This window comes from Meriones unguiculatus, chromosome 1, assembly GCF_030254825.1.
Source record: "Meriones unguiculatus strain TT.TT164.6M chromosome 1, Bangor_MerUng_6.1, whole genome shotgun sequence".
Classification (NCBI taxonomy): domain Eukaryota; kingdom Metazoa; phylum Chordata; class Mammalia; order Rodentia; family Muridae; genus Meriones; species Meriones unguiculatus.
In genome coordinates, this window is record NC_083349.1 from 3,670,320 (window position 1) to 3,693,966 (window position 23,647).

At 53.6% G+C, this 23,647-nt stretch overlaps 3 protein-coding genes across 3 annotated transcripts; all 3 read left to right on the top strand.

The window, feature by feature from the left end:
* The first annotated feature begins 117 nt into the window (after positions 1–117).
* On the top strand, positions 118–6,061 carry Grwd1 (glutamate rich WD repeat containing 1). Its single transcript, XM_021640384.2, has 7 exons — positions 118–322; positions 508–625; positions 755–914; positions 3,384–3,597; positions 3,689–3,831; positions 4,005–4,202; positions 5,224–6,061. The coding sequence occupies exons 1-7, from the start codon at positions 136–138 to the stop codon at positions 5,539–5,541; spliced, it is 1,338 nt and encodes a 445-aa protein (XP_021496059.1). The 5' UTR covers positions 118–135; the 3' UTR covers positions 5,542–6,061.
* A 134-nt stretch (positions 6,062–6,195) lies between these two features.
* Kcnj14 (potassium inwardly rectifying channel subfamily J member 14) lies at positions 6,196–14,179 on the top strand. The gene is made up of 3 exons (XM_021640404.2): positions 6,196–6,634; positions 10,235–10,994; positions 12,409–14,179. The coding sequence occupies exons 2-3, from the start codon at positions 10,287–10,289 to the stop codon at positions 13,003–13,005; spliced, it is 1,305 nt and encodes a 434-aa protein (XP_021496079.1). The 5' UTR covers positions 6,196–6,634; positions 10,235–10,286; the 3' UTR covers positions 13,006–14,179.
* Positions 14,180–16,195: 2,016 nt separating this feature from the next.
* Positions 16,196–23,049, top strand: Cyth2 (cytohesin 2). The gene is made up of 12 exons (XM_021640398.2): positions 16,196–16,411; positions 17,434–17,581; positions 17,678–17,744; positions 18,251–18,369; positions 18,870–18,950; positions 19,430–19,542; positions 19,661–19,809; positions 20,210–20,321; positions 22,190–22,266; positions 22,390–22,461; positions 22,546–22,700; positions 22,781–23,049. Exons 1-12 carry the CDS (start codon positions 16,393–16,395, stop codon positions 22,866–22,868), a joined length of 1,200 nt encoding a protein of 399 aa, XP_021496073.1. The 5' UTR covers positions 16,196–16,392; the 3' UTR covers positions 22,869–23,049.
* Positions 23,050–23,647: the final 598 nt, after the last annotated feature.

A 23,647-nucleotide genomic window follows, 5' to 3' on the forward strand; every position in this document is an offset into this window, starting at 1 on the left:
TCTCCGCGCACCACTTTCTTACTGCTGGTCCGCAGGTTTCCAAGGTAACAGTACGGTGGGACGGGTCTTAGACAGTGACAAGAGAAACCCGGAAGTGACGCTCTTACTTCGCGTCAGGGGCAAGAAGGTTCGAAGATGGCGGCGCGCAAGGGCCGGAGGCGCACATGTGAAACTGAGGAACCCATGGAGGCTGAATCCGGCGAACCAGGATCCGAGGGCCCATCCCAGGTCTACCTGCCCGGCAAAGGGCCGCCACCAGGCGAAGGGGAGGAGTTGGTGATGGATGAGGAGGCCTACGTGCTGTACCATCGTGCGCAAACTGGTAGGTGGAGGGCCCTGACTGCCAGGGAGATGGAAGGCCTGACTTGGAGCCTATGGCATGAGGGGTCTGGAGTCTGAGGGTTGTGACATAACCCTGTGGAATTCTGGCCTTTGTTGGAGGTGGAGATCGAGTTCTCAGTGTCTCGTACCCACTCTGCAACTCTACCATCTCTCCTTCCTTCCTAGGCGCACCTTGTCTCAGCTTTGACATAGTCCGAGATCACCTGGGCGACAACCGGACAGAGCTCCCTCTCAGTCTTTACCTGTGTGCGGGAACCCAGGCGGAGAGCGCCCAGAGCAATAGGTGAGACCCAGAACCTTTTCAAGACGCCCTCAGGGCCCTCCGCTTCTGCCAGAACTGAAAGTTTGGGTGCCTAGCCTCCCTCCTAAGCATCCTGACACTCAGTTTCTAATCCATGCTTTGCTTCCCCAGACTGATGATGCTTCGGATGCACAATCTCCATGGGACTAGGCCGCCACCCTCAGAGGGCAGTGATGACGATGAGGAGGAAGATGAAGACGATGAAGAAGAGCGGAAGCCTCAGCTGGAGCTGGCCATGGTTCCCCACTATGGTGGCATCAACCGAGTTCGGGTACACGTCTTCCCAAGGGCTTCTTCAGCATTCTGTGCAGCATACTCCTCCCTCAACAGCCAAATGTTCCTCAGCACCTCCTTCTGCCCCTCAGCTTCTCTCTATCTTTCTCAGACATAATCTCTCTCTCTCTCTGAGACAGGTTTCTCTGTGTGTAGCCCTGGCTGTCCTGGAACTCACTCTGTAGACCAGGTTAACCATGAACTCATAGAGATCTGTCTGCTTCTGCCTCCCAAGTGCTGGGATTAAAGATGTGCACCACCAAGCCAGCTTCAGACATATCCCTACTCTGTAGGCCAGGCTGACTCCAAACTCAAGGTTGCTTTTATTTTTATTTTTTTCTTGCCTCAGCATCTAAAGATGGATGAGCCACCACACACACCAGCTCCCTTCAGCCTTTACAGATTTATTTGGTACATAGTTCTTTGGTTTTTCGAGACAGGGTTTCCCTCTGTAGCCTTGGCTGTCCTGGAACTCACTGTGTAGACCAGGCTAGCCTCAAACTCACAGAGCTCCATCTGCCTCTGCCTCCCAGAGTGCTGGGATTACAGGCGTGCCTTGCCACACCTGGCTTGGTGCATAGTTCTTTTTCCTTATTTTAGGAAGAATAATAACTGTTATGTAGTAGGTATTCTTTTAGACTGTGGTGTTGTTTTGTTGTTGTTGTTGTTGTTTAATTTTGAAAATTATGAAGCTAACCCAGTGGGAACTGGTGAGGATAAACAAACAATAGGAGCTGATAAACAAATCATAGGCGCTAAAACAGCACCTGATTACAAAGTGTAACAACTAACAAGAGTCTACTTAGATATTGCTTAGGAACTGAGGCGGGAGGATCAAAGGCCAGCCTAAGCTACAGGATGAGTTCAAAGGTAGCTCAGTGGTAGAGTGCTCACCTCAAGTGTATGAAGCCCTAGTACACATTTGATCAGGTAAATGAGCAAATGGGGGGGAGGGTTACTAGGATCACTTAGAGCAAAATTGGACCCTCAGCTGGGCCTGTGTATTTCTGTTAAATTATTACGGTATCTCAGGTTCTGCCCTAACACTAGAAGAGTCGGCCTGTAGAAACAAAGCTCTGGGTCCAATGAACTAAACATACCAGTGGGAAAGGGAACAAAAGAAACTTTTAAATACATAGTTTGTTGCAAGATGCTAAGTGTGATGGGGAAAGGTGTGTGGGAGCTAAGATGTCTGTGGGAACAGATTTGCAGGGAACTAAAATGAAAGTGCCAGAGGGTGAACTTGGCACAGTTCAGAGGGTTCAAGGAAAACGAGAGACCACTGTGTGGAGCAGAGTGGACAAAGGGGACGGTGACAATGTGGGGGTTAGTACCCGGAGGAGTGGGTTTTGGCCTTGTGGGCCAATGTAAGGGCGTGGGTTTCTACTCCAGGAGATTGAGGAACAAGTGGGGCCTGTAAAACAGAGGCCTGATCCATCTGGATCCTTCTGGCTGCAGGGAGCCAGACGTGTTTGGCTCTGTAAGGAGCAGCTCATAGGAAGGATTGCATCTGCAGAGGCGTAGGCATGCTCAGCCACAGGCGGGCAGAAAGGTCGGAAGGTACAAGGAAGAAGACACAGCAAACGGGTCTCGGGGTTTGGGGTCCAAGGTGAGTGTCCTAGTTAGGGTCACTACTGCTGTGATGAGATGCTGTGAGCAAAGCAACTTGTGCAGAAGAGTTTACTTGGCTTACACTCTTACATCACTGTTCATCAAAGGAAGTCAGGACAGAGACTCAAGCAGAACAAGAACCTGGAGGCAGGAGGTGATTCTGAAGCTATTAAGGGATGTTGCTTTCTGGCTTGTTCACTCCACTTTTTTGTTTGTTTTGTTTGAGACAAGGTTTCTCTGTGTAGCCCTGGCTGTCCTGGAACTCGCTCTGTAGACCAGGCTGGCCTTGAACTCAGAGATCTATCTGCCTGTCTCTGCCACCCAAGACCTGGGATAAAAGATGTGTGCCAACACCTCCAGCTAACCTCTTTCCTCACAGAGCCCAGGGATGGACTCACACAGACTGGGCCCTCCTACACTAATTAACAAAATGTCCTACTGCCTGCAGCCCTACTGAGGCATCTTCTCACCTGAGGTTCCCTTCTCTCAGATTACTCTGATTTGACTTTACTATCCAGCACAGTGGAGAACAAAGGAATGTGTTGCCTGTGGTGGTAGGGCAGTTTCAGGATCTTGTGGTGAGTGTAGAGGTGAAAGGACGTGAGAGCCGAGCCGTGGAACTCTAGCACACAGAGTGTTTCAGGGACCATGCTCCAGAGCCTCATCCTCTTGCTCCTTCTACTCCCAGCACCAGGAGGTGAGCTGGGCAGCAGCCAGTCTAGAAGGTTGGGTACAGTTTCCTCTCTCAAAGCTGTTAGGGAACTGTAGTTTGTCTGTAGACATGCAGAGGTTATGGTTCTGGGGGTCTGGTGTCCAAACTTAGGCCTCTTTCCTCTGTTTGTGCACCCTCTGGCAGGTGTCCTGGCTAGGGGAGGAGCCTGTGGCTGGAGTATGGTCAGAGAAGGGCCAGGTGGAGGTGTTTGCACTGCGGCGGCTGTTGCAGGTGGTAGATGACCCCCAGGCCCTGGCCATTTTCCTCCGGGATGAGCAGGCCCGAGTAAAGCCCATCTTCTCCTTTGCTGGCCACATGGGTGAGGGCTTTGCTCTTGACTGGTCCCCTCGGGTGCCTGGTGAGTTTGGATTTTCTCATGGTGTAAGGGAGATGGAGGTAGGGCTCCTGAGTGTCCAAGTGCGTAAGGTGGTTTCCTAACCCTTGTCCAGGCCGCTTGCTGACTGGTGACTGTCAGAAAAACATCCACCTCTGGACACCCACCGATGGTGGTTCCTGGAATGTGGACCAGCGGCCGTATGTGGGCCATACACGCTCTGTGGAGGATCTGCAGTGGTCGCCAACTGAGGACACGGTGAGGAAAGGCTGAAGGCCTAGACACGTGGGTCTGATGGGGACAGGCTAGGAACTTGAACCTTGACTTGGGAGAGGGGGGTCCTAAGTTGGGGCCTGATTCAGACAATAAATGATAATGTAGTCTGTGCGTTGGGGCACATCTTCCTAATTCACACTGTTCAACCTACTCAGGTGTTTGCCTCCTGCTCAGTTGATGCCTCCATTCGAATCTGGGACATCAGAGCAGCCCCAGGCAAGGCCTGCATGCTCACCACAGCCAATGCGCACGATGGGGATGTCAATGTCATCAGCTGGAGTAGAAGGGAACCCTTCCTGCTCAGCGGTGGGGATGATGGGGCCCTCAAAGTCTGGGACCTGCGACAGTTCAAGGTATCTTCCCAGCTGGGCTCCTAAGGGCTGGGGAGGGTACTGGGAGTTAAATCCAGGTGAGGAGGCAGGCACAGCATAATGTGTGTGTGAGCAGAGAAATCACTTAGCCCTGCATGTCATCCTCTGCTTCGCTTTTTGACTCTGGAGGCAGCCCATACATCTGTCTCCTTCTAACGTGGTCCTGCCTGCTTTCTCGATGTCTGCATTAGGAGGGAGGTACCCAGTGTGTTTGTCCCTCCACCAGCTGGGCAGTACAGAGACTGTAACTTATTTGTCTGTGTAGCATAGATACAGCTGGCGACATAGCCCATGACCTTGGGCTGCTATTAATTCTAGTGTGTTTTAGTATCAGCTGGGAATTTGAGCCCTGTTTATTCCTTTAAGGAAAGGAAACTGAGGCACAGAACAGGAGCAGAGGTGACATCACGCTAAGCATTGTCTGTACAGCTGAGCTAATCTAGACAGGTGGAAGAGGCGTTTCCAATCCTTAGAGGAAGCCAGGGCGTCTGGCTGCAGACCTTCCCTGCGTCACATGCAGTCAGCCTCTTTTCCCGGTTTAATCATTTCTATAGACTCATCCTTGGGGAAGCTTCCAGAGGGAGCTGCAGCCCTCCCATGCCAAGTGGCCTCAGGACTTTGTTCCTAGTACCACTTCTAGCGTGAATGTCGTGGAGCTTAAGGGAGCTATCTCTGCCCTGTTAAGGCCTTAGCCTTAAAGGACAGCCAAGCATGTGCTGGGAGGACCCCCTCCTGCTCTTTTTTTAGAAAAGGGATCCTGAGGCATGCTCAGGGATGAATGTTAGGGGTCAGGCTCCTGTCACCCTGTTAGAGGCTTATTTGCAGGTACGAACACAGCTCCCAGCAGCCCATGGACCATTAAGTTATCTTACCTGCTGTCCTTGTCCTGTGTTTCTTTCCTTGGCTCTGGTTTTGTATGGGTGTAAGAGAGGGCCCCTGGTTGAACTCTGAGGCTGAGTGCCCAGTGCTCATACTGAGGTCTGACTCCCACATTCTCTTATAGTCTGGCTCCCCTGTGGCCACCTTCAAGCAGCACATGGCCCCCGTGACCTCTGTTGAATGGCACCCTCAGGACAGTGGGGTGTTTGCAGCCTCAGGTGCTGACAACCAGATCACACAGTGGGACCTGGCAGTTGAACGGGACCCAGAGGCAGGTGAGGCAGAGACAGACCCCGGGCTGGCAGCACTCCCCCAGCAGTTGCTGTTCGTGCATCAAGGTGAGACGGACCTGAAGGAGCTACACTGGCACCCACAGTGCCCTGGGGTCCTGATCAGCACCGCCCTATCCGGCTTCACCGTCTTCCGCACCATCAGTGTCTGAGGTGGCCAACACTTGACCTCAGGCCTTGGCTCTGCATTGGAACTGGATCAGTTAACTTGGCGAAGATCATTAGGCCTGTAGACTGTGCCACAGAAAGAATGTTCAACCTGGCCTACGTGGAAGAGAAGTGATGGATTCTACTGAGCTAGTATCTCTAATGATTCAGATTGACCTCTATGTACCTTACACCAAAGACTTGGTTTGGGTGAAAACCCTTGCCTGTCCCAGATAAGGCCTCAATGTGATATTTCTGTCAGTGTTGACTCCTGGTTTGACCCCAAGGACCTCTGACCCAGGACAGTTCTGGCTGTTGATTAACTTTCAGAACTTGAAGGGTTTGCCATGGCTAGACCAAGTCTGGGTCTGGGTCACTCCGCTGGAATTTAGTTCTCTTCTGGCCAATTGCTTTTGGTTAAGAGCCAAGTCGGGGGCTTTCTGGGATGCCCTCCTGTGCTGACCAGTGTTGTACTGGAGGAGGGTCTGGGGCTTCGGCAGTAAAGGACCACAATAAGGCCCCAAATGTGGGAGGCACCAATCCTTTGAGCCTCTCTCCTGTGAGAGCCCTAACGGTGGTAGGGAAGAACTTGGTTTAGCGCTAATCCCCTGCCATCAGGGAAAGACCCCTGTTAACCTCTGCTCCAGTGGCCCAGGCCTGGACCACCAGCCTATTAAGGCATTATTCTTGGGAGATGGAGACCCATATTTCCTCTCCTTTATTACTACCTCAGTATTTCCTGCTAAGTTCAGGAAGGGCTGTCAGTGCCCTTCCTATGACTATTCCCATGTTCCTGATGCCTACTCTCCCTCCCTACCTCCCACCCATTATCTGCACTGTCCTCTCCAGTCTGCCTGGGCCGCAGCCCAGTGTCCTGCCTGGCCAGCCTCCCCGGCTCCCCCTCTGCAGTGCTGAGCCGGCTCCACCCCTACCCCCCCTCTCTTCAGGCCCTGATCCGCTGTAGCTCAGAGGTTGGGTGCCCCGGCTCAGGCCCCAGGGGCCGAGGACAGACCTGACACATTAGCACCCACAGAGGCCCCTCTCCAGCTGGGCAGAGGAACCCCCAGTGCAGGGCATGGGGGTGGGCGGCCCCCCCAGGTAAGTGCAGACCTGAGCCAACCCACCTTGTCTCCCCTCTGCCCCCAGCACTTTCCCTACCAGCCAGAAGCTTCCCTGCCTCTAGTACTCCAGCCCTTGGCTTCCAGGCTCTGGGCGATACCGACTTCATGAGTTTTCTCACTACCCATTCTCCCTTGAGAGGCAGCCCCTCGCTCTCCCTGTCTGTCGACATTCATGAGACAAGCCTCATGTCTCTTTGAATTCTTACTCAGGCTCTGCACATGGATGTCTCTGGGTCTTGACTCTTGTCTGTCTGTCTGACTGTCTCTCTGTAAGTCCCTTTATCTTTCTGGGTCTCTGTTCCTCTGAGTCACTCTCTGCCCCCCTCTTGAGTCTCAGTCTCCCTGGCATACGCCAGTTTCCCTATCTGCATCTATGTCCCTCTGTCTTGGTCTGTTTCTTTGATTCAGTCTCTGTCCTAAAACCCTCACCTTCTGGGTCTCCCAGCTTACTCCACTGTGACCTTTTGTTTCCCTATCTGGGTCTCTGCCCCTCTCTCTTGGTTGCTGTTTCTCTGAGTCAGTCTTTGTCACTCTTTCAGAGTCTCTGTCTGTCCCTGGATCATCTTTGGGCCTAGTGACCCCAGTGTGTCCCGGTTGTCTGGCTGCTTTGGAGACTAGGAAAGGACAGGAGTTTCCGTCCTTTGCTTTGTCAATGGTCTCCTTTGGGGTTCCTTCAGTGCCCTGTCGCCACTACTTGGCAGGGGTAGGAGTGCCACCTTGTGTGGATGGGAGGGGCGGGGTTTTTTGGCTCCAGATTATATAGTGACTTTGACATGAAGTTGAAGTACCTTAAGCCCTGTGGCTCCTTTATATGGAAACATTAAGCTGCTCTTGTGGGTCAGGTGGAAGATGGGGGTGTGTGGATCAGAATCCTCCCCCCATCCTTTTCAGGAGCAGCCTAGTGCTGGGCAGTGTGATGCGGACGGTTCTCTGAAGGTGTAAATCACACCCAACCTAAGGTGGACACAGGTCTACCTCAGGGCAGTGGCAGAGTGGGCTCAGAGGTTCATGACCCAGCCAGCTTTCCACCCTAGCGCAGACGGGGTGAAGCCCTGGGCCCCTGGCACCCTGAGCAATCAACCAAAGGTGAACCCTGGAGGCCAGTAGGTACCATGGGCAGCTGCAGGTCCTCCCATAAACACACTGGCCTGTCCCACTGCCAGCACTCAAGCAGTTGTCATCACTGGGGCTCTGCACCCACAGCCTCACTGGTACCTGAGTTTGCCACCTTTCTCCAGCTAAGGGACTTAAGGGTGGGATTCCACCTTCCCTCTCTCCCTAGTTGGCTCCTAGACACAATTGCAGAGTAGGAATTCTGCCACAAAGCCTGTGTGTGAAGGTTACTTTCCACAGTCCCACTGCAAACCTGCTCTTGGGAGACTAGCCTGCTTCCCCTCCTGAGAATGACCTTCGACATTCAGGGCTGCTGTGCTGACTCAGTCCAGCTCCATCCAATCAGCCCTGAGCCTCGGGTTCGTGCCTGTCAGGTGGGCCTCATGACCCCTGGCTAGATTTCTGTATGCCATGGAGACCAAGAAAGTTGCAAGGCACTTAAGCCATAAGTGCTGAACTTTACACAGCCTTACAAGGAATCTTGGGTTCTTTTACCAAAGCCCATGAGGGTCCAGAGTCTAGTGTGCTTACAGGGTGTAGAGAGCTGGGGGTTGCATGGGAACATATGACCCACGTCAGCCCTGTAGTAGCTGGGGGTGAAACTGAAGGCCTAGACCTGGGCCTCCACTCTGGGGTTTAAGAAGGTCCATAAACTCACTGTACCCACTGCCAGAACTAATGAGGGTCCTGATCAGGATTCAGCCTGGAGCTGCCAAGGACCTCCAGGTCCTCTCCCTTTCAGGTTAGCAAGCCTCAAATAAGCAAATCAAAACTCTAGAAAAGGAAGCCTAGGTTAGAGTCTAAATAATATTTTTTTTAAGATAAGGTAGGCTTGTGTAGGCTGTCCTAGAACTCAAGGTTCTGCCTTCCACTACACTGACCAACAGGTCCTACGTCTTGATGACAGAAGCTGCTTCCTTACTGGGGTGATGTCCCATCCTTGCTAAGGAAGCCTAGTAGGAGTGGCCTGGGGTCAGATGGTCAAGGCCAAACTTGCTTATTAGTAACTGTCGGTTCATCAGCATATGTGATGTTTTTGCTGGAGAGCTGGGACTGAAACCCAAGGCCTGAGGCAAGGAGTGTGCACGCTGCTGGACCACAGCCTTATCCAGGGTAGCTGCTGTTGAGCAGCTATCACCGTAGTAGTGCTAGGACATTTTTTACCAAAAATGTCTTACTAAAAAGAAGCCCCACATCCTTTTCCCAACCTACCCCTTTCCTCGAATGGAGGTAAGCCCCTGTACTTAGAGTCTTCTCCATAGCTGAGTGGAGTGTTTTAGGCTTATGATCCTTGCACTCGGGAGGTGGAGGCAGGAGGATCAGTTCTAGGCCAGTCTGGGTATGTGAAAACTTGTCTTAAAAACATATCTCCAGATTCTCATTCAGAGCAATGCAATTTTATATAGCACTTTGGTTTTTGTTTTGTGAGACAGGGTTTCTCTATGTAGCCCTGGCCGTCCTGTAACTTGCTCTGAGACCAGGCTGGCCTCAAATTCTCAGAGGTCCACCAGCCTTCTGTGTCCTGAGGGCTGGGATTACAGGCGTGCACCACCGCTGCCTGGCTGTAAAGTATTGTCCAGGGAATACTGATACGTGAAAAGGTCTGCGTGTTCAGTACAGAGGGCACTGCTTTGGGTCTGAGTTTGGCAGAGTTCAGAGGGTGCAGATGATGTAGATATAGAGACGGAACAGTGGCTGGGACTGGCTGCTCCCACTTAAAATGCTTTGAGGTACATGGCCTGTTCCCACCTACTCCAGGGTCCAAGGGACAAAGATTATCTAGAGCCCATAAGGTAGCCTCAACAAAGAAAGTGTTCACACTTTGATGTTTGTCTCGTTTCTTTTTCTCTGCCAAGTAGAATCCTTGTTATTTGTATGAGCCAGGGCTTTATGTAGCTCCAAGCTAACCTCAGATTCTCTATGCTTCTACATCAGCCTCCCGAGTGCTGGAGCTATACAGTGTGTGTTCCATCCGTGGGGCCCGCAGGTTTTTTCTCCAGATGCCTGGTACTGGTAGTTACCTACAAGGACTCAGGAGCTAAAACTTCTAGCATTCAAACTGTAGCCTGAGTGGCTGTAGTCTTAAGCAGGTTATATTTGTAAAATAATGTTGTTTATCTCAAGACTCTTCTTGGTGCTAGGGATACCGTCTCAGTGGTAGAGCACTGCCTAGCATTCAGGAGTCCTGGTGTGTTCCTCGCCAGTACCATCTCAAACAAACCCACAAATGTGTAGATTCATGTACAGTGCTTACAGCAGCCTAAGCCACCTTTTGGCATAATTCATAACAGTGTTGTGAAACCCTCTGCTCCAGATGCCGAGTTTCCTATGGTGGGATCGTCTCATTGTCCCCCAAGTACTGGCCTACCTTATTGTTAAATGAGGGTGCAGAGCATTGTTGTGGCCAGTGGCTCCTCCAGTTCCTGATAGCCCTGACGGTCCTGCCTATCTTTTGTTCCTGCAGGTTTGGGGCGCCCGCCCCCCGCTAGGCCAAGCAGAGGGGGTCTCCCCACCCAATGGGCCTGGCCAGGGCCCTGCGCCGCCTGAGCGGCGCGCTGGAGTCAGGAAACAGCCGAGCTGGTGATGAGGAGGAGGCGGGGGCCGGGCTGTGTCGCAATGGGTGGGCGCCTGGGCCGGCAGCCGGGAGCCGGCGCCGCGGGCGCTTCGTCAAAAAAGATGGGCACTGCAATGTGCGCTTCGTGAACCTGGGTGGCCAGGGCGCGCGCTACCTGAGCGACTTGTTCACCACATGTGTGGATGTTCGCTGGCGCTGGATGTGCCTGCTCTTCTCCTGTTCCTTCCTCGCCTCCTGGCTGCTCTTCGGCCTGACCTTCTGGCTCATCGCCTCCTTGCACGGTGACCTAGCTGCCCCGCCGCCACCGGCACCCTGTTTCTCGCAGGTGGCCAGCTTCCTGGCTGCTTTCCTCTTCGCGCTGGAGACACAGACGTCCATAGGCTACGGTGTGCGCAGCGTCACCGAGGAGTGCCCGGCCGCTGTGGCCGCTGTGGTGCTGCAGTGCATCGCAGGCTGTGTGCTCGACGCCTTCGTCGTAGGTGCAGTCATGGCCAAGATGGCCAAGCCCAAGAAACGCAACGAGACCCTGGTCTTCAGCGAGAACGCAGTGGTGGCTCTGCGGGACCACCGGCTCTGCCTGATGTGGCGGGTGGGCAACCTGCGTCGCAGCCACCTGGTGGAAGCTCACGTGCGGGCGCAGCTGCTGCAGGTGAGGGGACGCATGGCGGCCAGCGTGCGTGCGTGCGTGCGTGCGTGCGTGCGTGCGTGCGTGTGAGTGTGTGTGTGTTTAGGAAGGACCAGTAGGTGTGTGTGTATGTTGTAGGGAGTAGGAAGATGGGAGATGCGCCTTCTTCAGCACCCCGAGTAGCAGGACTGTTAGACCTGAAGGAGAGGTAGTGTCCCAGGAGGCAAGTTACTTGGAACCTGAGCTTGAGAGAGTAAAACACCTGAGGAGCTTCTTGGCCTGGAGACTGTCTGATCAGTGCTGAGTAGTCTAGATGTGGGCAAGCATGCCTGCCCTCAAGTGCTCCTGGGAGCTCCCAGCAGCACCAGGGCAAGGGAATGCCTGTGGCGCATGTTTGTTTGCTGGGTGTGTTGTTTGCTGGGTGTGTTGTTTGCTGGGTGTGTTGTTTGCTGGGTGTGGGGACTATGGGACTTTCCCACTTCCCAGGAGAAAGGACAACAGAGCAGCTTAGGACTTGGGTCACAGGCTCCCTACCAGCCTCCTGCCCAATAAGTACAGCACCAGGCTGGGAACAGCTCCAGTGAAGCCATTCTCACTGGCCACTGGGGCAGTAACCCTCCAAGCCCTGCAGTAGGAGCCTTGATGCTCCTAGACCTGAGGCCACATTGCCCTGGCATCTGAGTTCCCAACAAGCCAATGAGCTACAGTCAGCACTACCAAATGGAGGCTGCCCTTGAGGCCAGAAGAGAGGGCACTGACTGTGGGAAGTACAGCTCCCAGAAGCCTCTGGGGCACAAGAGAACAGATCCTCAACCATACTTGAGCTCCTAGCCCTTTGAAACGCCAAGATGACCCAGAGAGATGCTTCTTCCAGATGTGTGGGTGTAGTGACAGCCTGAAAGACAGTCATAGAGCAGTAAGGAGACAAAACTGCCAGTATTGACACACACACACACACACACACACACACACACACTTCTCAGTGTGCTCCTGCCTGTACTCAATGGGATGGATAGATACCTAAAACAGCAGTGGAACAGTTGCCGTTGGAGCCAGATCTACCTCCCAGCTCCTCCTTTCTCTCTCTGGTTCCCTATCTCTAAGTCTCTATTCTTCTCTATCTCTACAGGTCTCTATCTCACTATCTTCCTCATGCTGTTGGGTTTTGGTCCCCGGGGGTCTGTGTCCCCACACCCTCTCTGGGTTTTATGTCCTCCTCTCCCTGGGTTTGGATCCATGTCCCTTTATATTGGAATCTGTCTGTCTGTCTCTGTCCCTCTTTCTAGGTCTCCCTCCCTCTAAGTCCCTGTCCCTTTCCCTGCAACCATGTTCTCCAGTAGCTCAGCTCGTTAATCTTTGTTCTTTCTCTCTGTCTTTGTTCCTCTCTTTCTATAACCTTTGTTCACCTCTCTGGCTCCTTCCTCTTGCTTCTGCACAGCCCCGTGTGACCCCAGAGGGGGAGTATATTCCACTGGACCACCAGGATGTGGATGTCGGCTTTGATGGAGGCACTGATCGCATCTTCCTGGTATCCCCCATTACCATCGTGCATGAGATTGACTCCGCCAGCCCACTGTATGAGCTGGGGCGGGCTGAGCTGGCCCAGGCTGACTTTGAGCTGGTAGTCATTCTTGAAGGTATGGTTGAGGCCACAGCCATGACTACACAGTGCCGCTCATCTTACCTCCCAGGTGAGCTGCTCTGGGGCCATCGCTTCGAGCCGGTCCTCTTCCAGCGTGGCTCCCAGTATGAGGTTGACTATCGCCACTTCCATCGAACGTATGAGGTCCCAGGGACACCAGTATGCAGTGCCAAGGAGCTGGATGAACGGGCAGAGCAGGCTTCCCACAGCCCTAAGTCAAGCTTTCCTGGCTCCCTCACTGCATTTTGTTATGAAAATGAACTTGCTCTGAGCTGCTGCCAGGAGGAAGATGAAGATGAGGACACTAAAGAGGGGACTTCAGTAGAGACCCCAGATAAGGCTGTCAGCCCCCGAGCTCTTACACCAACCCTCGCACTAACCCTGCCTCCATGACACAGCTGAGGTCCGCTTCCCCGTGTGACACCCCTTCCCAATCGTGACAGAGGTGGAGAGCTTCCAGACTCTGTTGGGAGTGGGGCAGGGGCTTCTCAGGACCAGTGGCCTGCTGAGCTAACCACTAACCATGAAGATGTCTGCTGCAGATATAACACCTTCATTTCTCTGCTCCATTCTCACTCCCAAGACCCTTTTATGAGCTGAATTTCTGAGTCTTACCAGAGCTGAGGGATCAGATTTCTGGAGGAGTGAAGGCTGAATTCTGGTTAGCGTAGAAGAGATACACAGCCACAGGAGGAAGACATCAACTTACACAGATCAAGAAACAAAGATTCAAGCAATGGTGGCTTTGCTACCTTCAGGAGAGGAGGGGATAGAATACTTCAAGGATTCTGGATCATCATAATTGACCAAAAACAGAATGGTGACTGGACTGTGTGTGAAGAAAAGACCTCTGGTGGTTCCAGAGCCCAAGAGCTGAGATTATCTGAGTCTAGGTTGACATTGGGGATTCTAGAACGGGTTGGCTAGAGAGTGGAACTTCTCCAGAAACTACAAAGCTATGTTTCTAGAATACACAAAGCATTTCTAGGTCTCTGAGTTTGAAAGGACTGAGCTGGCATGCTGAGGCTCCTGAGGCTGGAGAACTCTGGAGTTCTGGCTGTTTAGGATCCAGCTGAAGGAGTGAGTGTGGCTTCTCCATGATCCACAGGGTGAATGTTGTTGTCTTTGTTTGAAGTGCCATTCTTAGAACATCCAAAGGAATCAGGATTCTGTGGTTCAAGGTTGAGCAGAATCCCAGGCAGGGTTCTAGAGGTCTGTGACTTGCTGGTTCCACTTTACCCAGCAGGGCTGAGGATCTCTATGACCTTGAGTGACTTCCTGTGGTTCTGTAATGCCAAAAGAAATCAAAATTCCAGGGACCAGAGCTGTCCTTTCCCAAAGCCTAGAAGTCCTAGTCACCTTCAGATGGACAGCCTGGCAGTTCTAGGAGGCAGAGACTCTTGTGTGGAGCTTGTGAGCAAGAGCCTAGAGGACCACAGGGCTAACTAGTGGGCAAGGGAAGGGAGAGGCTGAGGCCGGCGAGCCTAAGGGCTGGACTGCTGCACCTAGTGATGTGTGTTTATTTCTCATACGAGTATTATATATGACATAAATACAGATCTCTATGTTTTCCGTTTGTTCCTGTGGTAAGATCTGAGCACATTCACGCTAACTAGAGCCCTTTGCAGAGATTCAGGAAGGCTCACTTTAAATCCCAGCAGCTCCAAGGAACTTCAGGCCCTTAGGCAAATCTCTCCTTGTTTTCATTTTTCCTGTAATGGCCACTAGAGTCTGAAGTTCTCCAAGGGTCCTCCTAGAAGAGCGGTCCTTCACTTCATGGAGGCTAAGATCCAGTGCAGGTTCTGAGATTTCCTGTCTCCATCCTTGTGCTGAAACACACAGCCTTCTAGGGGTAGGTGGAAGGGGACAGCGACTTGATGACTGGTTCCACCAGCCAGAAGAGGCATAGGCTATCACCAAGGGCCACTGTCACCATCCCACTGCTCCAACTTGGGGGCTGGAGATGTTGTCTTCAGGGTAAAATCCACTGTGAGCAAGGTAGAGGAGCTCTTAGGGAACTCTGCCACTCTACTGAAGGACCAGGAGCTCTGGCAGTGTGCCTGTGCTTCTGGAATGTGGGTCTTTGTTCTTGGCCTTCGTTCATGGTACAGCCACCTAAGTGCCCAGCAGGCTGATAGCCAGCCTCAGGGACGCTGCCAGAAGGAGGAGGTGTCCTCCCCAGTGTTCCCAACTGAGAGCCAGCGCTGTCACTGGCATTGGCTGGCCTGAGAGCTGAATCCACCCATGCCCTCTTCTGGCTCTCATCTTGCTTTATCCTTCAGAATCCCCAGGTAATAACCGGACAGGATTAATTAGCTGGCAGTTTCCCCACCCCCAGGTCTAGGACAGAGACTAGGGACAACGGAGACCATGGTGGAGGAAGATGCTAAGTTGGGCTGAAGAGGCAGGAGCATATTTTAATGGGAAGGAGAGAGTGGGGTAGGTCTGGTGCAGACAGGGTCTCCATGAGAGAGGGCATGGGTCAGGCCACTCATAAAGGTCAGAGAGGGGATTAGAAGGCTCCAATGACTAATCCAGAGGCTTAGCCAAGTCCTGGCCCTGAATCCGTCACCACCGAGCAGCCCAGGGACACAAATGAGGACGAGACCTGGAAGCCACTTCAGCCCCTTCCGATTTACAAGAATTGCAGAGTCCCCATCAGACAGGCCCTTCACTGCTTTCCCTGCAAAGAGGAGGAGGATTCTGAGAGGAGGGAGGAGCTTAAGAAGGGCAAGCATGAGGATTGAAAAGGTTGGGTGGAAGGAGGACCTTAAGCACTGGGACCTGGAGTTCTGCCAAGAGAAGAAAGTCAGCGCAGGCTGGAAGATTCTGAGGGAAAAGAGGTGTCTTGAGAGAATGCCTGGGGAAGGCAGGATTTTAGGAGGATGACGCTAAGCTTAAAGGGAGAGTTTAGAAGAGCCTGAAAGACAGAAAGCCCTGGAAAGGTAGAGCCCGTGCCTACGTGGAGCCAAATTCCATAATATCTGGAAGAAAGAATGTCTTTATTTACCATCTTTCGACTTTGAGGAGATTGGGGTGTGTAGGAAAGTCACGTGAGGTGGTATGGAAAAGGTTCAAAGACAGCGACCCGCTTAGAAGTATTCCCAGAAAGGAGGCAAAAAGACAGGCCTATGCGGCTCCCAGTTGCCTGGCAACCGCTCCGGTCCAAAGCTGGCGTGGAGGGCCAGGAGGTGTGGCTCCAGGAAACAACCCAAGGTTGAGCTCCCGCCCTTGACAACAAGACTAACAAAGTCCCGCCCCTAACAACGAATTCCTGAACGAAGGGTTAAGTGTCCCCAGTCTGGCTCGCGCACAGGCACAACCCTCCCTGCTCCCCGAAGCCCCACCTCCTGGTCGCGCTTGTTTGAGTTTTCTTATTGGGGGATAAAGGTGCCAAGAATTTTCCTTTGTTTCGGAGGCGGGACCGGGCACCCTGCCCACACTCTGATTGGCCAGGCTTAGCAGTCTCTCGCCCGCAGCGCGCGCCTGCGGCGGCTTCTCGTGAGCCTATTGGTCCTGGAGATGGTCCTGTGGCGTCGGGGGCGGAGCAGTCGGGGAGAGCCGCAGTGGATTGGGTGGTGTCAGGACGAGGGGCGGGCCCCACCGGCCGGGCGGTTGGGCCGTGAAGGGAGAGTCTTTTCGGCGCTGAGGACGGGCGCTGAGGAGGCGGCGGTGGCTCCTGGGGCGTTTGAGCGGGCTCACTCGAGCCCGCGGGCCGACGCGGACGCAGGCCCAGCCGGCGGAACCGCCCCGGACTCCCCGCGGGCCTTCCTAGCCGCCATGGAGGACGGTGTCTACGGTAGGCCGGGCGAGGCGAGCGGGCGGAGCGCTCCCGAGCCTCGCCGCGGACAGCCGGGCCGCCGCAGGGCGTCTCTCGGCGCACGGGGCCGGCTTCCGGCTCGCCCGAGAGCCAGGGTTCCGGGCCATTGTTTGGACCGAGCCCGCTTCCGGCGGCGGCGGGCGGGGCGGGGCGGGGCGGGGCGTACACCCGCGCGAACCGCGGCCTGCCTTTCCCGCTGTAGACCTAGTCTGTGTGCGGTTCCTGACCCTGACCCTGGTCCTGATGTTCTAGCTTGTCTTTACTGTTTACTCAAGATCCAGACCACTGTATCTGCCGAGGCGGCGCCAGAGCCTCGGTTCCTTTTTAAGAAATGCACCAAAAATTCAGGACCCTAACTTTTCCACCATGATGGAATCAGGGATACGGCTCCCTTACAAAAAGCCCATGCTAGGGTCCCCACTATGGTGGAGCTAGAAGCCAGAGTCTTGGTGTGTTTCCAAGAAATGCACCCAAGATCCCAGATCCTCTACCATGGTGGAGGGCCCCGTACCTTTCAGAGATCCAGGGCTCCAGAGTTCCTGCGACGATGGAGCCATGAGCCCAAGGTTCTAGGTCCTTCCAAGTAATGTTACCAATATCCACGCCTCCCGTCTACTGTGATGGAATCAAGGAGCCGGGGCATCCAAGTAAAGCGTGCAAAATTCAGACTGAAGCGCTTTCAGCTGTAGTGACGGGTCCAGGAGCCCAGGGACTGGTTCCCTTCCAAGTAATGCACAGAAGATTTAGGTTCCCCACTTCCTGCCATGATGAAGGCAGTGCCCCATCCTTCTTCCAAGTAATGGGCCCAGGACTTTATCCCCGAACCTATTATGAGATGAGACTCCCAGACACTTCCAGACTAAGGATTCAGGGTCTTCTTCCTCTCTCCTCTCTGGTAGCCATTCCTCTTCTGGACAAGAATCCAGGCCCCAAGCCCAAATCCTTTCTCAGGATGCAGGAGTCCTGGCCCTCTGAACTAATTTCTTGACCCTGGCCCATAGAGCCCCCAGACTTGACTCCCGAGGAGCGCATGGAGCTGGAGAACATCCGACGGCGCAAGCAGGAGCTGCTGGTGGAGATCCAGCGCCTGCGAGAGGAGCTGAGTGAGGCTATGAGCGAGGTGGAGGGTCTGGAGGCCAATGAGGGCAGGTGAGGACTGTGGGAACTCACGGGAACAGGGGGTTTGGCCGGGGACATGGATACCCAAGCACTGGCCCTTGGCCGCTCCCCACCTTGCTTTTGCAGTAAAACCTTGCAGCGGAACCGGAAGATGGCAATGGGCAGGAAGAAATTCAACATGGACCCCAAAAAGGTTAGCTGAGCAGATATTCAGGCATGGTTTTGGCATCTCTGGTTCTGGAAGTGTTAGGAAAATATGTTTCCTCCCTGTCTGTTCCATGAATGTCCATGTGCCGAGGCCTTTGGGAGTTGGCCACGTGCTAAGCAGTGCTGAGCCTGCCTTTCTCAGACATCTCCTAGATAGAAGTGCTCCAGCCCAGGGGAGATGTGGCAGCGAGAGGGCTTTTCACGGTGCAGGACAGAAGCAGCAAGGGTCTACGCTCACAGCGTGACAGGCAGCCACCGCTTCATTTTTCCTGTAGTGTGTAGTCTATTCAGTTACTCTTCAGAGCTCTTCCTTGCCACACCCAGTTGCACATTCTGGAATCGGCTGGAACAGAAGCTGAGGGGATGTGTTAGGGATGGTGCATGGGAGCATGAGGCTGATCATGCTCTGTTAGGGTGAGGAGGTTTGGATGCTGAGGTTCATGAGGAGCATCAACCTCCGCCCTGGGCACAAATCTGACCCCCTCCCTCCAGGGGATCCAATTCTTGGTGGAGCATGAGCTTCTGCAGAACACACCTGAGGAAATTGCTCGCTTCCTGTACAAGGGCGAAGGCCTGAACAAGACTGCCATTGGGGACTACCTAGGGGAAAGGTGAGCTACCCGGCTACACAGGACTCCCAGCTGCTTCATGATAGGGTGGTCTGACTGCCTCCCGGGGGAGCTTCAGAGCCCAGGAAGCCCAGTAGGGGCCCATTTATGTTGGGGGCAGTGTCAAAGTCTCAGGAGTACATAGCTGGCATCTGAAGTGTGGGGTTGTCTGGAAGTCTTCTGTCATGGCCAGAGCTGCAAGTGTGAGGAGACCCTCTGGCCATGTGAGTGCATAGAACTAGGAATTGCCTGTGAACTCTTAGATAAAGTCAGTTCTTGAGGTGAAGGCATCTGGGGGGCACGAGGACATTCTAGAGAGGTGACATTAGGTACTCCATGTGCTCAAAGATCTGACAAGCTACCAGAGCAAGGTGTCCTACCTCTAGGACGCAGCCTGCGATGGAGCAGGTAAAAGGGTCAGCTGCTGGGGGCAAGCACAGTGAACCGGATGTGGCACTAGTGTGCCCAGTGTCACTGGTTCTCATGTCACTGTCTCCCTGCAGGGAAGAGCTGAACCTGTCTGTGCTGCATGCTTTTGTGGATCTGCATGAGTTCACCGACCTCAACCTGGTGCAGGCGCTCCGGTAAGGATGGGGCAGAAGTGCATCTGCCAGGGCATTCTCAGCTGGGAGGGGAAAGCAGCTCCAACAGAAGCAAGCAACGCTCAGGAAACAACTCAACTGAGATAAGCCCAAGGCTCTCCATTGGCGTGCTCATGTTGATCCTCTGTGCTCAGTGCATCTTCCTGCATGGCAGCCCAAGCACCTGGCATTCCCAGTCCAATTCTGCAAACTTAGGGGTGGAAAAAAAGCTGTTTCTATATAGCCCCACCAGAATCCATGGTTAGAACTTACTACTCCAGTCACATGACAACTGGAGCTGAGAGATTTGGAATCTGATTGTTTGCTTGCTTGAGGGTTGGTATTGAGATAGCATTTCAGTGTGTAGCCCTGGTTGGCCTGGAACTCCATGTAGATGATGGGCTGGCACTGAACACACAGAGAAGATAGAAGGAAAGTGTTTTCCAGCCCTGAAATCTATGCCTGCCCCCACCTCAACCCAGGCAATTTCTATGGAGCTTTCGCCTCCCTGGAGAGGCTCAGAAAATTGACCGAATGATGGAGGCCTTTGCCCAGCGATACTGCCTATGTAACCCTGGGGTCTTCCAGTCTACAGGTAGGACCAGAGGGCAGGGCGTGGACCTATAGTCTGAGTAGGGAGTGCTGGGTCTGGATCCCCAGATCCATGAGAAAGGTCTGGGTCATCACTGGTTGCCTTATTTTATCTGCCGCAGACACATGCTACGTGTTGTCCTTTGCCGTGATCATGCTGAACACTAGCCTTCACAATCCCAATGTCAGGGACAAGCCGGGCCTGGAGCGCTTTGTGGCCATGAACCGGGGCATCAATGAGGGTGGGGACCTGCCTGAGGACCTTCTCAGGGTCAGTGCTGCTCCCAGCTCTGCCCCTCTTCTAGCCTCACCACTTCTTGTGCCCCAGGGTCTCCCAGTGCCTAAACTGCTCTGGCTACTCACATTAGTGTGGGCATGACCTTCTCATGTGTCTTCTCTTCTGTTTCCAGTTCTGTCTGGCCTTTGGTTCTTGTTCTGTGTCTCTTCTCAGGCTCTGCCAGGCCTCTCTTCCATCATCTCCAAGAACTTAACAGGCTTTCTCACCATTATTCCTTCATCTTTTTCTTCCTCCTCCCATCTCTTCAGTCTTATGTTTCCCTTTCTTCCCAGTTTGATCCCTTTCTCCCATGGTGAGTGACCCATTGATGATTTTCCTGGCCCTTGAGAAATTTCAGTACCTGAAGTTGCTAACCTCTTTCCCCCACCCTCAGAACCTCTATGACAGCATCCGAAACGAGCCTTTCAAGATTCCTGAGGATGATGGGAATGATCTTACCCACACCTTCTTCAACCCAGACCGCGAGGGCTGGCTCCTAAAGCTGGGTACGTCCCTTCCTGAGCCTGCTGGCCACTTTGCAGGGGATGTTAGTGGCCCAGGTCAGGACTGAGTGTCCTAAGGTTTTGCACCTTTGAGAACCTCAGGTTTCTACATCTGATAAATTGAGCTGAAAACAAGAACACACTTTGGCTATTTTCTGGGCCTGTATAAAAGTGCTCCTGGCCTCGCCTACTCATATGCCTGGAGTCTTCTATGCCAGGGCCTGATGAGCCAGGTTGTTACCTCCCTCAGTAAAACTCCCAAAAGCCCAGAACAGGGTCAGATGTTCTGCAGACTGTTTGCCCTAGAATTGGCCTCATTGTCAGCTGGGCCGGAGAGAGGACGGTGCAGCAGTAGCCAGTGATTTTAGATGACGCTTTAGGGGGGAGCAGGCCGTGTTGAAATGTGTGATGTAACACATGACTGCTCAGTCAGCAAGGCCTCAGCAGGTAGCTGTGTGGCCAGGAGAGTTGTTCTCAGCACTCGGTGCTGTGAACCCTGAAGACTCAAGGCTCATGCAGGCAGGATCTGGGTACAGGCCAGCCATTAATTACCATTACAGCTCCGCAGACACTTGGAGTATAGCTAGGCACGTTTGTGCTGAGCTGGAGGGGTAATGGCAAGGTTGCCTGCTCACTGCTCAGAGACAGTGTGTGGTCTGTAGTGGGACAGCTAGGCACTCTGCAGAGTGAGGGCCCAGGTTAGAATCAGGCCTCTCTGTTCTTGGACTAGTCAGCAGTGGCTTCAGCATCCCTCCACGTCTGAGGTCCTGCCTTGTTGAATTGTGCACTTGGAGCAAGGCATTGTATCTTCAAAGTCAGTGTACTCTCCTGGTAATTACACATGGCCTTTCCTGGGAAGCACCTTGGCCCTGTCCCCTTGTAGAGTGCAAGGAGGCCAGTAGGATCACAGAAGATCAGGTTCCCCAGCAAACAGTGGTCTCCCTGAGCCTGAGGGAGGAGCAAGAAGGCAACTTCCCCCAAGATGGGTCTCTGAGCTGTTCTGCGAACCTTATTCTCCATTTCTCATTTGAAGAAACTGAGACTCAAAGGTGTCCTGCCACTGAGATGCAGGGTCTCTCATGGGCTTGATTATGATCATGATGGCTGGTGTAAACATCTCTACTCAGTGGCTCATCCAAAGGCCACAGTATGTCATCTTGTCGAATACAAGATGTGGGTGCGTGGGTCTCTAGGCTAGAGTCCAGAGGGCCAGGGACTTCATAAGAAAACACAGCTAAGACAGCCCTATCCCTTAGATCAGGGCAGAGGGTCTCAGGGAATATGTCTTTTCAGGGCTGTCCTGACCATCCTGGCCAGGCTGAACACCTGCTGGGAAAGGCTGAAGCCAGGAGGCCAGGGGCATGGTGGGCAGGGGGAGTCCTTGGCTCCTCCCCATGTGGATGTAACTGGTTTTCTTCCTCTCTCCCCCTCCCCTCTGCCTGTTTTCTTGCTGTTGCTCTGGCCCCCTGTGCATCCCTTCCCTGACCCCCTATTTCTGTCGCTGCGATTCTTGGGGGCACCCCATCCCTTCGCCTTCCCTTCCACACCTGGTCCTGCCTGCTTTCTCGCTGTCTGCCCCAGGAGGTAGGTACCTGGTGTCCTTGACCCCTACCAACCCCCACCAGATAGGAAGGGGCTGCTCTGGCCTTGGCCCATGGGGAGGGTCTTGGGCCTACGCCAATAGAATATCCAGAAACTTTGGCCCAAGCAGGGTTCCCACTCCTGGGGCCCTAGCAGCTTCTCCTTGCCTGCCTATCTTTTCCCTCACTGCCTGTGTCCTAGACCTAAGAACCCTACCTTTCCTGCTCTGCTCCCCCCCCCCCCCAGCGGTTCCCCGCTGAGCCCGGCCCCTCCCACCCCTTCCCTTGCAGGGGGCCGGGTGAAGACCTGGAAGCGCCGCTGGTTCATTCTTACAGACAACTGCCTCTACTACTTTGAGTACACTACGGTGAGGGTGGAGCTTGCAGACATGGGCCCAGGATCCTGGGGGGGGGGGGGTCACACACGTCCAGCCAGCACTCTTAAGGGCACTGGGGGACTCATGGAACCTGAATTCTGACTCTGCCCCTAGGACAAGGAGCCCCGAGGGATCATCCCCCTAGAGAACCTGAGCATCCGTGAGGTGGATGATCCTCGGAAGCCGGTGAGACTCATAAAGTGCCCCTAAACCTTACCTTTATGTACTGGCCCAGGGCTGCTCTGACCTGTCCCCTCCCCTCTATTCTAGAATTGCTTTGAGCTTTACATTCCCAACAATAAGGGACAGCTCATCAAAGCCTGCAAAACCGAGGCTGACGGTCGGGTAGTAGAGGGGAACCACATGGTGTACCGAATCTCAGCACCCACACAGGAGGAGAAAGACGAGTGGATCAAGTCCATCCAGTGAGCCCCATCGGGCTGGGGTCTGAGCTGGGAGGGCTGGGCCTGCGCTCGGCCCTTGTCCTAACCAGACCTCTTTGCAGGGCTGCTGTGAGCGTGGACCCCTTCTATGAGATGCTGGCAGCAAGAAAGAAGCGGATTTCTGTGAAGAAGAAGCAGGAACAACCCTGACCCCTGTCCCCAACTCTCTTATTTATTTTGGAGCTGCCCCGCCTGGGTGGCAGGACCCCTGGGCCCTGGGGCTGTGGATCCTGGTTCCCCATTTGGAAAAATCACCGTCTCTAGCTCCTGACTCCTTATTTGTAATTAACATGTTGGTAATCTATTAATTATTTAATCCCTTGTGCCTGCAGATGCCCTCATTTTTTGGGTTTGGGAGAGCTAAGAACCCATCCTCTTGACATTGACCAGGATCTTGGGTGGCAAACAGGGTGGAAGGCAGGCGCTTCCCAGACAAGACACTCAAGGCCCGTGGGTGCGGAGTTTAGTGTGGGACAGTGTTCAGATACACATACTCTCTAGATACACTCTGCCCTTGTGGGCCTGTGGTCACTGGGGGACTCGGCACGAGAGACTAGGACTAGAAAAAAGTACTGGCTCTCAGAAGGGAGCAAACCCAGAGAAAGGCCATGTGTATGGTGCTAGGAACTGTCTGGTATCCGTTGAGTGCTCCACAGTAGGCTGGAGGGGCCATTGTGGTACTGTGGGGTACATAGGATGGCCTTGGAGGTGACAGTGGCTTCTCCCAGCCCCAGGACAGCCCCCAGGGGAGGTGTTTGGGCTTTTGTTGTGCATGTGTCCTGACTGATAGAAGGGGATCTTAGTGAAGGGGATAATGCTGAGTCCCCAAGTGGTCCTATCCTCTTGTCCTGCTTGGGATAGTTAACAAAGGCCCAGTGCCTCCTGCCCACCTTTGGAGCCAAGAAGCTTTTTTATTGTTTTCGTTTTCC

Coding starts and splice junctions, on each gene's coding strand:
- Cyth2 (XM_021640398.2), top strand. Junction 18,951..19,429: donor AACCTGGTGCAGGCGCTCCG/GTAAGGATGGGG, acceptor ACCTCAACCCAG/GCAATTTCTATGGAGCTTTC. Junction 19,810..20,209: donor TGCCTGAGGACCTTCTCAGG/GTCAGTGCTGCT, acceptor CCCCACCCTCAG/AACCTCTATGACAGCATCCG.
- Kcnj14 (XM_021640404.2), top strand. CDS start 10,287: ATGGGCCTGGCCAGGGCCCTGCGCCGCCTGAGCGGCGCGCTGGAGTCA. Junction 10,995..12,408: donor TGCGGGCGCAGCTGCTGCAG/GTGAGGGGACGC, acceptor GCTTCTGCACAG/CCCCGTGTGACCCCAGAGGG.
- Grwd1 (XM_021640384.2), top strand. CDS start 136: ATGGCGGCGCGCAAGGGCCGGAGGCGCACATGTGAAACTGAGGAACCC. Junction 915..3,383: donor GTGGCATCAACCGAGTTCGG/GTACACGTCTTC, acceptor ACCCTCTGGCAG/GTGTCCTGGCTAGGGGAGGA. Junction 3,598..3,688: donor CTGGTCCCCTCGGGTGCCTG/GTGAGTTTGGAT, acceptor ACCCTTGTCCAG/GCCGCTTGCTGACTGGTGAC.